Source organism: Choristoneura fumiferana, chromosome Z, assembly GCF_025370935.1.
Source record: "Choristoneura fumiferana chromosome Z, NRCan_CFum_1, whole genome shotgun sequence".
Lineage (NCBI taxonomy): Eukaryota > Metazoa > Arthropoda > Insecta > Lepidoptera > Tortricidae > Choristoneura > Choristoneura fumiferana.
In genome coordinates, this window is record NC_133472.1 from 21,159,105 (window position 1) to 21,173,584 (window position 14,480).

Genomic DNA, 14,480 nt, shown 5'->3' on the forward strand with positions numbered 1-14,480 from the left:
ATATTTCGAATAGATTGAAGTAAAGGCTGACCAGGAATAAAAAAAAACCTGACACTTACTATACGGTACCCTGGTGGTGGTGGATAGACTGGTGTTATATTGACAACGGTGTCGGTGATGTTATTTTTAAAGGAATATTTTCTAATCCTTCAGACTTTTTCTATGACAAATAATTTTATACATTGTGAATTATTTTCTTTCCAAGGCTATGGATAATCTTCGGCATTTTAAAGCACAGAAACACAAGACAACACTTAAAAATACGACGCGCGAACAACGTTAAGCTTTGACAGCAATAGACAGATGAGATGACATTTGAATTTATTGTTACCAGTGCAAGACATTAGTTCTATTGTATTTCCGCAATATGGCGAGGTTTTTTATAATTCTGGTCAGCTTTTAACATTATATTCAAGTGGGAGATGATTCGGTAAGTTCATCAAGTTTTGATGACTAGCATGTTGATGACAGTGACAGTTCTAGCCATTTTTTGATGAAATCCGATCAATATTGTGTGGGCGAAGTAAACGCAACACGGTCGCGAACAGTGACGTCATCTATGACGTCGAGCGATCGCTCGCGACTACCACGGCCTTTACGTCGAACGATACAGAGGGTGTTACAATCGTTATGGGCGTTTAGAGGAGCGTACCCATTGTGTTGAATGTGCTTGTGTGCGTGTGCAGGGCGCTGGAGGGCCCGCCGGGGCAGTTCTGGCGGCGCTGCCTGGGGCAGGGCGTACGGCTGCTGCGCGCCGCGCTCGCGCTCACGGCGCCGCCGCCGCTGCTGCGCGCAGACGACGTCGCCGTGCACCTCATAGGTGACTCGCCACACGACAACGACCATCACACCTATATCCCTCGTCGTCTAGGATTCGTGATGTTTGTCATCAAATCGTGCAAATTAAAATCGACCAACTTCCAGTAATCGGATTGTCTTGATATTTGGCTTTATTATGTAAATTGCGTGACAATACAATAATCTGGTAAGTGACATCCTGGTAGTCCGGCCAGGATCGTCTCCGCAGGACGGAACTCTTCAACGGTTGATGGCATCAACTTGAACTTTAGTATGAAAATGTAGTTTGGGTGACAATGCAAGTTCAGTCAACAAAAAGTACGGTCAGCAAAAAAACGCTTGTATTAAAAATGTTTTTTTTTTACCAAAAACTTATTACTCACCAGATGAAAACTATTTCATATGACGATAGTGTATTTCAAAATTTATGGAAAAAGGTTACCTGAAAAACTCGAGTAGGCATATAAATGGGCTTTCAACCGTATCAACTACAACTTTTGGTTAACACACGTGCAAGGATATAAGTTTTTTTTAACTAACCAGTGAGTAATTGATCTCTAACCTACGAACAAATAATAAATCAGGAATTCTAACTGCGCTATAAGCATGTATACCGTGTCCTAAGCTATGGTGCGCATGCGCGTCATTTAATTTTGACTGACATTTATTGTGCAAATTTAGTGGACTCACGTCAAGTTTTCGCAGTTTTGATTGTGAACAGCTCTAAATTATCATGCCAACGTGTGTATGAAGTGGTGCAGGAACAATGCAAAATTAAAATGTCCAGGGATCACTTTTCACTACCGTTTGCTCACCCCTCTTCATACTTTCTTCTTTCCTGTATCGCCCAAACAATAGGTACAAACAGTCTATATGTTTCTGACAGCTAAACTTAAATAAACCACTAGTGAAAGTTTTTTGTTGATTTTTGTTATATATTTTTTTAACCTAACTCCGGTGGTCAACTGTGGTCTTCACTTGTCTTTATCATTAGTTCCACTTCACCAAATGGTGATGTTCAAGAGCAAATTCACGAGTTACTACTAAATATATCCAAATTACGATAAGTGTCCCTACAATATTTTAAGAGTTCCCTCAATTTCCTTAGGATCCAATCATCAGATCCTGATTTCGTGCCTATGGGACCTAATTAGAGATATACAAACGATTATTTTTTTTAATTCGGTTCATAAATGATGGAGTTCTGAGGTAACAAACAAAAAAATACAGCCGAATTGATAACCTCCTCCTTTTCCTTTAAGTCGCTTTAAAAAACAAGCTGTCATTATCAATATATGACACGTCATTGAAAACAAGCACGTCTACTTGCAATCTCGAAATTGATTCGTATTTGAATCATAAGTCGTTTTGCTTCTAGGTATAACCACTTCTTGTGTGGAATTTGTTCTGAGTTAGCTTCTTGACTTATTATTTATTCGTAGCCTCTACCCCACCTGATCGTTAGTGCAGATGAGACTGAAGATGTAGCTCATTCGTACAGTAGCAACATATTGAGTCTGTCGTTGAAAAGCCCTAAATAGTAGTGTGTCGTGTGAGTATTTGTTTATTGTTTGTGGTGGTTTGACAGAGACGCTGAGCACGGCGGCGGGCGCGTCGGCGGGCGCGGCGGCGGCGGCGGCGGCGGGCGCGCTGGCCGAGACGCTGCCGCGCGCGGGCGGCGAGCTGCGCGCGCGCGCGCTGCGCCGCCTCGCCGCGCTGGCGCAGCTCGCGCTCTCGCGCCTCGACCACGCCAATCCGCTACACATGTACGCTCTTATATACTTTCGATCACTCATGCTGCAGCCCGCGCGCCTCCACCACATTATGCACATTATGTCCCATATTCCTATATTATTAAACGAACGTGATGTGTACGTTTGTACACGTGTGGTAAACTATTTGCGTAATAATATTTATGAATTCATTATTTGTCGATATTTATTGTTTTTAATCTCTACAACAGCTAACAATTTTGATGAAATTTGAGTGACGAACCATTAATCAAGCTTGGTCTCATCTCAGAGAAAACGGTTTAGATACGCGTGGCGCCCTCTTTCAACGAATAGGTGGGGTTTATCGAAATGCACAGAACGTTATTCGTGCAGATCGCGCAGGTCGTGTAGGGTATATTCTATAAGTCAGCATTCACGCCTGTACCCACAATTATAATTTGATAGTTTATGTAGATTAAACCCATTTGCGTGCTAAAAGAGAAGAAAGTCTCTTTTACGCCCCGTCATTCATGTCTGTCTATTTCCCCTGTTGCTTCGTTTCGCATTCAAGATTTCAGAAACTATTTTCGCTTCTGAGTGTTCCTTACCCAGCGGGGTCTGCAGCACTAATTATTCGTTGTATCGTTTGCAGGAAAGCAGTAGAACAAGCCAAAGCAGTAATAGCTGAGGCTCGGACGGCGGAGTGAACACGACAGCGATCCGGGGACGCAGCGACCGGCGGCGCTGCAAACTACTTTCCGACAAACAAGTCGTTGGATAGCCCTACCTGAATTTGCTTCCATCTTTCTATTAATAATCCTACAAAATATATCCGTAATAGAAAAAACCTTCACAAACTCGGGGGCTCGTTGCAGTCTTAGGACTTTAATTTTTTGAATTTGCTGTTACGTTAATATATGAGTACATATGTATTTGCAATATTGCCGACGATAAAAATTGATCATCTTGTGAACTTCAGTGTGCTAAAAATTCAATCAAACTTTTAATTACATAACTGATGTCATATAACTGACGACCACAAAGCGCTTAGGACAGAAATTTTCATTACTTTTAGGGGAGGGCGAGGTATTCGTGGACAGAAAACGTATAAAATTTAAAACTTGAATTACGTTGCGTACTTACAAAGCCATAAGAAAACAAAAACGTCACACAAATGCAGAGCACGCACACAACTAAACATTTCCTACGACTAATGTAAGCATTGCATTGCCTGTAATATTGGTTTTTATGACTGGGGTTAGGCGCACGTCATATTTCTCTGTTATAAATGCTTTGAGCTGGTGACGTAAAATTGAATATTTTTGACTAAATATGCCAAGGTTCCCATTTGCAACTTATTTTGAATTACACGGACGCTATCCTGAGACTTGTATCCTGTTCGTATTGTAGTCAATAGATTCCTTATATAGTCAACTAAGAAATTGCTTTACCATCTCAAGTTTAAATGTCATTTGTGTGGCTAAAAACATAAAACATTTAATTGTGTTAATATGTTGTAGGAACTGCAATAAAAAATGTTAAAGAACTTAGTCAATTATGCTTCCAGACTTGTATACATATGTGTGTACTAAATAACCAATAAAAGGAATGTAATAAATGTAACTCGTAGTCGATTCGGTTGATATTTTGTAAAAATATGAACTATGGTCTGTCCCATAATTCGAGATACTAAAATGACGTTTCATGTGTTACCTGTTTTTTGCGTTTCATAAATAGTGATATGCCGCAACCGGTTATCACCGAAAGATTTTGTAGGTACCTATGTATGTATGTAAAATATTAAAATATGAACGGATCCGTGATGTACTAAAATGTAGGGCACTTAGGACATTCTTAAAAAAAAGGTAAAATAGGTCTAATAAAAATGCGACCGTTTTCGAGATATTTCGACTTTTTATAGATGTTGATGTTTAAGTTTCAATTTCATTCTTTGGCCTCTGTGTATACATATTTGTACGTATTTACAACCATACACTTCTCGGCTTTGCTAAGAGGTTGACGTTTCCGTTTTTTCCGAAGCGAAAGTATTTCTTCGCTGTGTCGTCTATGCGACGAAGTACTTGGCTGCTCAAGAGTCCATGTTTAATCAAACAAAACTCAACAAAAACACGACCAAACAAAATTAACAAATAAAAAGTCTTATCTCAACAAATTTAACAAATAACGTCAACAGCAACAATAACACGAGAAAACGCACTGATCACATCCGATGACAATACGAGTAAAGTAACGAAAATCGGTTGAATACCACTTGAATACCAAAAACATGAACAATGACGTTGTGTGATATCTGAGGGCCTACTCCGGAATTCGAGAATCAAAGTTCGCACCGCAGCGCCCCTCTCACTCCTGCATTAAATGGTAGCGTCAGAGGGACGGAACGACACGAGCCTCGACTTTCGAACTTCTTAGTAGCCCTGCTGGCCCTAACTACGAAATGAAAAACCCGAACTTCGTATGTTGCCGTCCCGCTGACGCTTATCTCATTTGATGTGCGAGTGAAAGGGACGGTGCCATACGAACTTCGTTTTTCTAGTTTTGTAGTGGCCCCTCTGTATTATTTTTTACGTTGGCACTAAGTGATGAACACTGTATTTTTACCCGTGCTTAGATTTTATCACTTTATCGTAAAAGTGCATTTATATTTACAAATTGGAAAGTAGAATATTGTATGCTATAATGTTATTTTTGCTATCGTAAAGTATACATGTTATCGGTCATTTACGAAACCGAAATCATGGAGCAGCACTGTTCCTTTTATGCTGGCCACATTATTTTTACTTTTGACATTTCAGACTGTCATTTTAGTATCTTCATTTCAGGAATAGACCATAGTTGTATTTGTCAGGATGATCCTAACATGAACTAAATTATTTGTGTTTGAGCTCTTCGTCCGTGTGATATTTGTGTTGCTAGCTGTATTGTATTATGCATTCATTGAAATTGGAGTAAGCCATTTTTGAAACTTTTATTGAACTTCCCTTTTTAATAACTGAAGTCTTGAATAACTGCCTCCGATTTGACCGGATCGTAGGAAAACTGGCTGGTTTACACAGAGCAACCTACTGGCACCTCATTAGAGGGCTACTCGGATTGTCTACTAATATCCCAGTAGCTTGGCAGTAGCAGGCCTTAGCTATTCTCACGATGGCTTATCTGCCCATCTCTTGAGAGTTTTCGCGATGTCGAGTCAACGTGCACTGATTAATAAATAGTGCTAGCGGTACACCCCGAAATTCAGCAAAAAGCTGTTAAAAGCATTAAAGTCGGAACGATTGATCTTTAGGTCATACGAATCAATTTGTCCCGTTAGCACGAAAAAAAAAAAACAAAAACGATCAACACTTACCACCTATTTCCATTGATTAAAGAACCTTGGGCAACTTTGTATGGAAAGTGTACCAAAAACCAACAGAGCTGAAAAAAAAATATTCAGAGTAAATATCTATGAGAAATTGTGTTTTACCTGGACAGTTTTCCTTATAAATCCCGCTTTAAAAATCCTGGAGGGTAATTAAGACAGATTTACTCCGGTACCATGGTGTGTAAAATAAAAATATGTTCGTAGCCTTAACATTGTTTTCTAAGATTTCATACAAGCTAATATAAGGTGTTCTACCGATATTCTCCAAGAAAAACACAGTTTCTCATAGATATTTACTCTGACTATAATATGTATATGTATATCTCAGTTATGCAATGGAATTCAACTCTGTGCCCATAGAATGAAATAAAGTAGATAAGCAGACCTTTTTAGTGACCAACTCTCAGCTCTGTTGATTTTTGGTCCATTTAGACGCATGGTCCTTTATCCGTCAAGTAAAATTAATCAATGGTGGTGAAACAGCCCCTTAATATTATTACGCATAAAACCTACAATGCGTATGATCCGTCACGCTCTTTACGCATATTGTTGTCAATTTTCTTATTAATTTCGTTAAATCAGATAGTTGTCCGAATACTTATTCAACACAGTTGCCACTGCCAAGAAGTTGAGAAATACTGGATTTAATGTTGACGAATGTCACCAAATTTGTGGAAACAACGTGTAATCCATCCTAATAAATACTAAAAGTAATATTATTATAAATGCGATAGTTTATGGGTCAGAGAGACATAGGCTACTTTTAATCCCGGAAAAATGCACAGCAGGGCTACTGCGAAACTTGAAACTCGAAGTTCGTATCGTACCGTCCCTCTCGCTCTCGTATCAGAGGGGCCGCACGACACGAACTTCGAGTTTCGTAGTAGCCCTGCAGTTCCCGAGGGAACAGCGCGCGATAACCGAATTCCACGCGGGCGAAGCCCCGTGCAAAAGCTAGTAATCGTATAAACCAGACAACTACAACTCAAGATTAATATAAATCCAGGAATTATTTGATAAGCCAAAATTCTCTTTTGCAGTAATGGTTTTCGTGTGAATTTTATTCGATTTAACATATTCCGTAACTAAAAATAAACATCCGCGACATAGTCGCAAATAGGCATAATAGCGTGACATAGTCGCGAGAAACGGTGAGGTGTAACAAAGACAGGAATATAAGTCAAACCACAAACAGTAGGGTTTTTTTTTATTGTTTGTCCTACTGAATATTCCGTAAACAGAACTTATGACAATGTTTGAATTATCAGATGCAAATTATGAATTTCCAATCATATTTATGTGACAATGTTTGAATTTAAGCAGGTATCTGAGCTAGAGCTGAGGTTACCTACCGTTCAACTATAGTTCTGATACCTATACGTACCGTTTGTATAATGTAAGTTATTAAGTAAAGACTCAAATAAACTACACATTATACGGTACACTCAGTGTATACACGCGTGACACTTGTGTTTATACAGAGATACTTAGTGTATTCATGCGTGATACTCGCGTTCTTACAGTGACACTTCGTGTATACACATGGTGTACCGTGTAAAGTGTAGTAATAACATAACTCAATGTTGTAGTTAAGAACAACTGTCAAAAAATAAACGAAAACATGCGACTGTTTGTTTCAATACACTTTATTTTCGAGATTATGTATGTACAAAGCAAACCGAATAATCTGCCGAACTTTATGTAGGTATAGGTACACTTGCAGAAGCACTTTGAAGGGTTTTAAGGGTGATTTTCAATTGAGGCGAGCGGAGGTAAGTTGGCAGAGTTGTACAATCACGAGCGGAGACGTCAGTCAGAGGAGTCGGGAGATGTCAGTTCCAACTAATCTGATTCAATTTACAATTCCTGTTCATGAACGAAATAGCGCCATTTTGAAATTGTTGTTTATGTGAACAAAGTTTGGGCAAAATCACTATCTAAGTCTTAAAATCAAAATCGCTGGTAACGAAAAATAACGTCAATAGCAGAAGCAGAAAAAAATACCGTTTCATTAGTTTTCTGGACTTTCTTGAGAAGCAGTGGGAAGAAAAAGAAAATGAGATTGTGTCAAACGATTTTATTTCTTTGGTTATCCTAAAATGATTCGAGCTTAAAGACCAAGCTCAAACAGACAAATGTTCAACAGACTTAATGAAAATAACAGAAAGTGTTACTAAACAAAGGAAGTTATAATACAAAATATCACATGAAACAACTAAATTAGACTTATAAATTTTGATTAGTAATCTACTTATCGTAAGATGTATATGGTTAATTTAGTCTAAATTAACATACCTAAGTAGCTAATACGTCTAATACCTATTAACTACCTGCTTTAAAATATGAATGTTTTGTATTTTGTTAGATCCTTGCAAGCACTTTGGATTTTGTCGATAAACATTTTTTTGTGATTAACCCGTCGAGTGACTTGGACAACCGTGTGTCTAACGAACGCCACCTGTCAGTGACCAAAATACAACTCGGTGAGAGCGATCTCCCAGTTGCGGACAAATTTCGCTATTGGTGCACCTCCGTGGCGCTCGACGGGTCAATAAACAATTCATGAACAGAAGGCGCGTACAGATTATGCGCGGCAATCACTCGAACATTGGACGTGGCGGCCGCGCGCAATGGAGACGGCGCTCGAACGTGCCGCGCGGCGATCCGAGCGCTGTTGGTTTTTGAGCCCGCATCTAAGAAGCTTCAGTCGCTGGCGCGCGCGCAGTTTGGACGGTTGTGTTGCGACGAACGTGGTTTAGAAAGAAATAATTGGCGAGCGCGCCACGCGCTGATCGAGCTGGATCGCTTGCTTCGCGGAGCCGCCGCGATCTACCTAAATTCCATCGAACATTTGCCGCGCGAACACTGGCGCATAATCTGTACACACCTTTACATTACGATACTGGCGTACGAAAATATAAGGTTTGTTCAGACTGTTATGGACCGTAGGTACGGCTTCGTTACATGCAATAGGTTTCTGGTGTTAAAAAAGTTAAAATTTGCTTACAAGCTTAACATTGAAATAAATATTATGTATGAACGAAAATTATGTTATCAACAGAGCAATTAGATTGAAAAGTACAACAAGGATAATTTGCTTCTCAAAAGCAGTGCTGAAACCAGCACCGGCCCTAGGGTTGAGAAAACGGCGCGGCCACTTTTGAGGAGGGGGTTTTTGAAAGGCTCGCCGCTAGAGACCGCTGAGCAAGTCTGGGGCTGGCGCTGGGTTAAATGCTGTATGTAGGTAGATCTGTGTTGGCTAAGGCCACCGACGTAACTTCACCTGACACTTGCAATTTAATATTTACATCTATTATATACTAGCTGTTGCCCGCGGCTTTGCCCACGTTGTTTTTTTATCTGTATTTTCTTCCATAAGAACCTTCTCCTGACAGTAATGAACACAACAAAAAAATAATTAGCGAAATCGGACCAGTCGTTCCCGAGTTTTGCGCTTAGCAACACATTTTAAGATTAATTTTTATTTATATAGAAGATAGATAAAAGAAAAAACTGACTGACTGACTTATAGATCAACGCACAGCCCAAACCGCTGGATCTAGAAACTTGAAATTTGGAATATATGTTCCTTAATAGGCGTAGACGCGCACTAAGAAAGGATTTTTCGAAATTCCCACGGGATAGGGAATAAATGGGATTTATATTTTCACTTCGAAATGGCCCTATTTCCGTAACTATAATTATTAGAAACTTCAAATTTGGTATGCAAGTAGGTAATACTAACAGCTAAAAACACTTTTCAAGATTTTACGAAATTCCCACGGGATAGTGAATAAATGGGATTTGTATTTTCACTTTTATTTAATGACCCTATTTCCGTAACTATAATTACTAGAGACGTCAAATTTGGCGAACAAGTAAGTAATACTAACAGCTAAAATCAATTTTCAGGATTTATCAAAATTCCTACGGGATATGGAATAAAATGGAATTTATATTTTCGCTTCAAAGTGGCCCTAACTCCGTAATTATAAATATTAGAGACTTCAAATTTGGCATGCAGGTAGATAATACTAATAGGTAAAAACTGTTCCAAAGATTTTCCGAATATCCCACGGGATAAAACGAATAAAGAGGATTTTACATACCAACTGAATCAGAAAACGCATAAGATAAACCAATAAAACTGGGAAATGGAGCTTTGGCAAACTGATGTAATATATGGTAACAATTATTTAGTGGTGACATCCTGCTCATCCTGGCGAGGATCGTCTCCGTAGAAGGGAACTCCTCAACAGTTGCTGGCACACGCAAAAGACTTTATATGATTGTTAAATTTCAATGCATTGCGTTTATATGATATACACCGCCTGATTCTGCAGCCAGGGTCGTCTGCTGATGACGGAACTCCTCAAGGGCTGACAGCATAGATACGATATTTTACACGCACGTTCAACGAGCTGACACAATGAGGGCTATGGTTTTTTATCTCACTAGATGGCGCACTGTTGCGTGAGGTTTTTAAGTATGGCTTTCAAAGTCTGTTATTACGGGCGTGAAAACAAAGTTTCGATTAAAATCATATTTAATACACTTTAAAACCTTACCATAAAAATATCCAGCAACCACAGTGTTGCTTAGTCCCGTTTTGTTCGGAAAAAAAGGGAGGAAAAAAGTTTCCGAAAGGCAAAATTGTCTCAAAACACAGATTCATTGCCCCGTAACGCATAATTGCCATCATTAATTTCAGGTAATGCAAAATATTCACAAAATTATTCTAATTATAAATAAACCCGCGTAGCTCACCCAAAAACTATGAGATTTGACATTTCAGAGACCTCACGCTACACTAGCGCCTCTAGCGGCGAATTCATTCGCGATAGCCCTCATTACTTTGCTCACCCGCGACCTTTATGATAGCTACTTTTGTGCCCATGCAATGTGTGTTCATGCAGTTCCTCCACTTCCACGCTGTAAGAACACACACAAATCCATCTATCACTACCACCACTTTACACTGACGTGTTTCGAACTCAACCAGAGCTCATCTTCAGAGCAACACAGCCGTTCAGCATGCTACGGTGTGAAATTTGGCATAGATGGATCTAAAGTAATGCAGACGTGCACTAGGGCAAAGATTAGAGAAATAGAAAGAATAGGAAAATATCTCAACTTTGTTTGTTCCTTTGTTTGTTGGGGGTAATCTCTGAAACTATTGAGCTGATTTAAATAATTCTTTTATCAATAGAAAGATACACTATCCCTGATTGAAATTAGACTTAGACTACTTTAAAAAGAAATGCAAACTTTCCACAGAATAAAAATAAGTTTCAATTTTGAGGCAGATTTTCAAAATTATTTCAATAATAGAAAGCTACAATGTGTCTCTAATCGACAATTAAGAATATTAAAATAGATCATAACAGTAATTCATGTCCCGCGGGAACTTTACAATTTCTTGGGATATAATCCTATCTCGTGTATGAAGTCGCGGGCAAAAGAAACGCGTAGTACTTTAAAGTTTTTTATAAAATTCCAACAGCTGAATCAGCGAACCAGGGTTTCAAAGTTGGTAAGAATCATAATTAATTACGTATGTAGGTTGATTTTTGTATAACAAAATTTGCACCATCTGTCTAAAAGTAAATCTGTCTGTATTTGTATTACCATGTGTAATCCTCCGAAAAATTAATCAAAACACGAAAAAAGGACCGCAGAAAGTAAATGTATGTTACTCCAAATTTAACGCGAGCGAAGCCGCGGGCAAAAGCTAGTTCATTCATATAATTCACCAATTCTATTGCCACTGAGCTGATTCACTCCCTGGGTTAACAGAGCTAGTCTCTACGGAAATATGGTATTTACTTCTTAAAAGTGTAGATATAGGATAGGTAATAATTAAGTAACTACACATTACGATTTCCATTAATTGGTTGACATATAATACATTCAAAACTCAATATAATATAATATTCCATTAAAAAAACAGCCGCTTGAATAAATAAGTGATATTTTTTATAATTAAATGTTATTTATGAACTGTTTTTTGCTGACAGCGCCGAATGTAGGACTGTTTAATTTACTAAGCAGACATGCTTAAACCTATTTATACTTCGACTTTCACACTATTTAAAGAAAGAAGAAGAAAGAAAGAATTTATTTGAAATATAACAAGGTTACAATTTAGATTCATCTGCGGACTCCGCACTAGACTGGGCCTGTATCGCGGAGACCAGAGAATTTACAATTTACAGCAGTTACTTTTGCAGTAACATTTCTATAAACAGTTGATAGTTATGATTTTACCAATAGTGTCTGTCAATAGTTTTGTTATTTCCGTTAACTACCAAATATCTTCCACAATGGAGCGAATTAAAATGGTAAATCGCAAATTGATTTTGCAAAAAATGGTGCACAGCCCACTACTGAAAATTGCAAAAATGTTTAAATGTTCCAAGCCAGCTGTACTTATACCAAATCATTAAAAATTTGGAGAGTAATACGCTAGAAGATTTACCTAGAAGATTTTAAATCACGGCAAAGATACGGCCCAGCAAATCCAAAAGTCGAAGAAAATGTGCTGAGGCTGCTCACATCGAAAAAATACATGTCTATGCGCGATATTGCTAAGAAAGAGTGAGTTAGCGTCGGCACAGTACAAAATATCAAGAAGAGAAATATCACAGGGCGGCCACGCCATACAAAATACGCGTTCTTGAATCTACATAGGCACGACGACGTCTGTACTGTACACGCGTCAATGTGTGCGTAAGACACACAGGGCTGACTATCTCAAAACCCTAGTACTATAGGGTATGTAGGTATGGCTTAGATGTGTAAATAAATGTAATCGTTAATCATATATTTTTATTTAAACCTACTTAAAATGTGTCTGTCTATGTATTTAAGCATTATTATTTTACATTACAATAAATATATGACTACAAACTTGAACGAATTATTCGGTACCTAATTAGTTATTTCATGTATTAATCGCGATACTTTTAGACAATTTGTTATATAATTAGTATAGTGTGTGTAGATAAGATATATATTGGTCTATTGATAGGAGAGAATTAACAAATCAATTTTACAAATACCTACCTACTAATATAAGACGTCTATTTATACATTATAGGTACACACTTTTAAACCTAGGTATTGGTTTTTTCCTCAGTTACCTAATAACTAAGTACATTGTACATGTTGCTAATTAAAGTTGGTTAGGTACCTTACCTACCTTTTTCGTCCTTCGGAAATCGAAAAAAACTCCTTTTCTTATCTTTGGCTGTTGACAAACACCCATACAATGCACAGTATATCACCATTTCGCAAAGTTATTGCTCCCGAACTTAGTGCCGTGCGACGGTGCGACCGACATACATCGCGTTGCGGACCCGACTGCTTTTCTGCGGTTTTCCTGCAATCTGCGCTTGAGGGGTGGGGTAACTCGAACCGGTGCGGGGTAGAGCGTGGCCATTCTGTACGTCAGTACTATTATATATTCTATGGAAATATTATACGAACCTACAAGCAAAAAAAAAAAAAGTGCCGAGCAGCAAATACGGTCCAAAAAAAGGTGTCACAACTTGTAAAACATTTCGCTGCAGGATAAATACCGATGCATATTAATGGACGACGAAACGTATAAAAAATTTGATAGTAAAACATTACCGGGGCCTCAGTATTACAATGCCGCCATAGGTGAAAATTTACCCGATGAGAGTCTATAAAAAAGAACAAATTTGGAAAGAAAGTCCTTGTGTGGCAGGCTATTTGCTCTTGTAGCCTAAAAACTAAGTCTTTTTTTGCAACCGAAACTATTGGTGGCGACATTTATAGAAAATAATGCATCCAAAAACGTTTGCTTCCCGTTTATCGAAAGCATATATGGTTCAACCTTTGTTTTGGCCTGATCTAGCAAGTGCTCACTTTGCCGGCCAGACCGTGGATCTATTAAATTCAAAAGACATCGATTTCGTTCGAAAAGAAGGCAATCCACCAAATTGCCCAGAACTCCGCCCTATCGAATGCTACTGGGCCACAGTAAAGAGACACTTAAGAAAGGATGGCCGAGAAGCTAAAACATTGGCAGAATTAAAAAAAAGTGATTTGCAGCTTGTCGAAAAGTGTCAAAAAGAGACGTGTAGGCACTTATGCGTCGACTTCGCCCAAAAGTCCGAAAAGTTTGCCGTAATACCTAGTGTTTTTTTTTCAACATAAATTTATAAATGTTTTATTTTGGTGTTTCATTTCTCAGTAGCATTTTATAGTGATTATTAAAAAAAACCGTAGAGCTGCTTCTTTATTGTCCGCTTAGTAAATTGAACAGTTCTTACAGTAATCCTAATACGGACATTCGATTGCATAGATTTGTTACAAAAGATGTGACAGTGTGTGAAATAAATAACTTGTTTTATTTATTTTATAAGTACCTATTTAACTTTTCAACTATTTTGTTCATTTTAGAAAACATTTATTTTCGTGAAAGTTTTTTAATCTTTGAAAAGTTGCAAAATTGAGTTGTCTTGCGAGACAGACATTACATTTTTCCGAGTTATATTTTTCCCGAGTAGCTCATACAACTTTTCACATCGAGCATTAATAAACTTGAAAAAAAAATA

At 38.2% G+C, this 14,480-nt stretch overlaps 1 protein-coding gene across 2 annotated transcripts in view; it reads left to right on the top strand.

Moving 5' to 3' along the window:
• The window catches only part of LOC141431262 (PAX3- and PAX7-binding protein 1), a 41,630-nt gene extending 34,108 nt beyond the window's left edge, over nt 1-7,522 (top strand). Inside the window, exons 14-16 of one of the 2 annotated variants that reach the window (XM_074092373.1) lie at nt 687-820; nt 2,387-2,564; nt 3,163-7,522. In XM_074092373.1, the coding sequence (XP_073948474.1) occupies nt 687-820; nt 2,387-2,564; nt 3,163-3,217 (367 nt within the window). In that variant the 3' untranslated portion in view covers nt 3,218-7,522. Of the gene's footprint in view, nt 1-686; nt 821-2,386; nt 2,565-3,162 lie in introns of those variants that run through there. The other variant, XR_012451709.1, reaches the window with a different exon arrangement.
• The last annotated feature ends 6,958 nt before the right edge of the window (nt 7,523-14,480 follow it).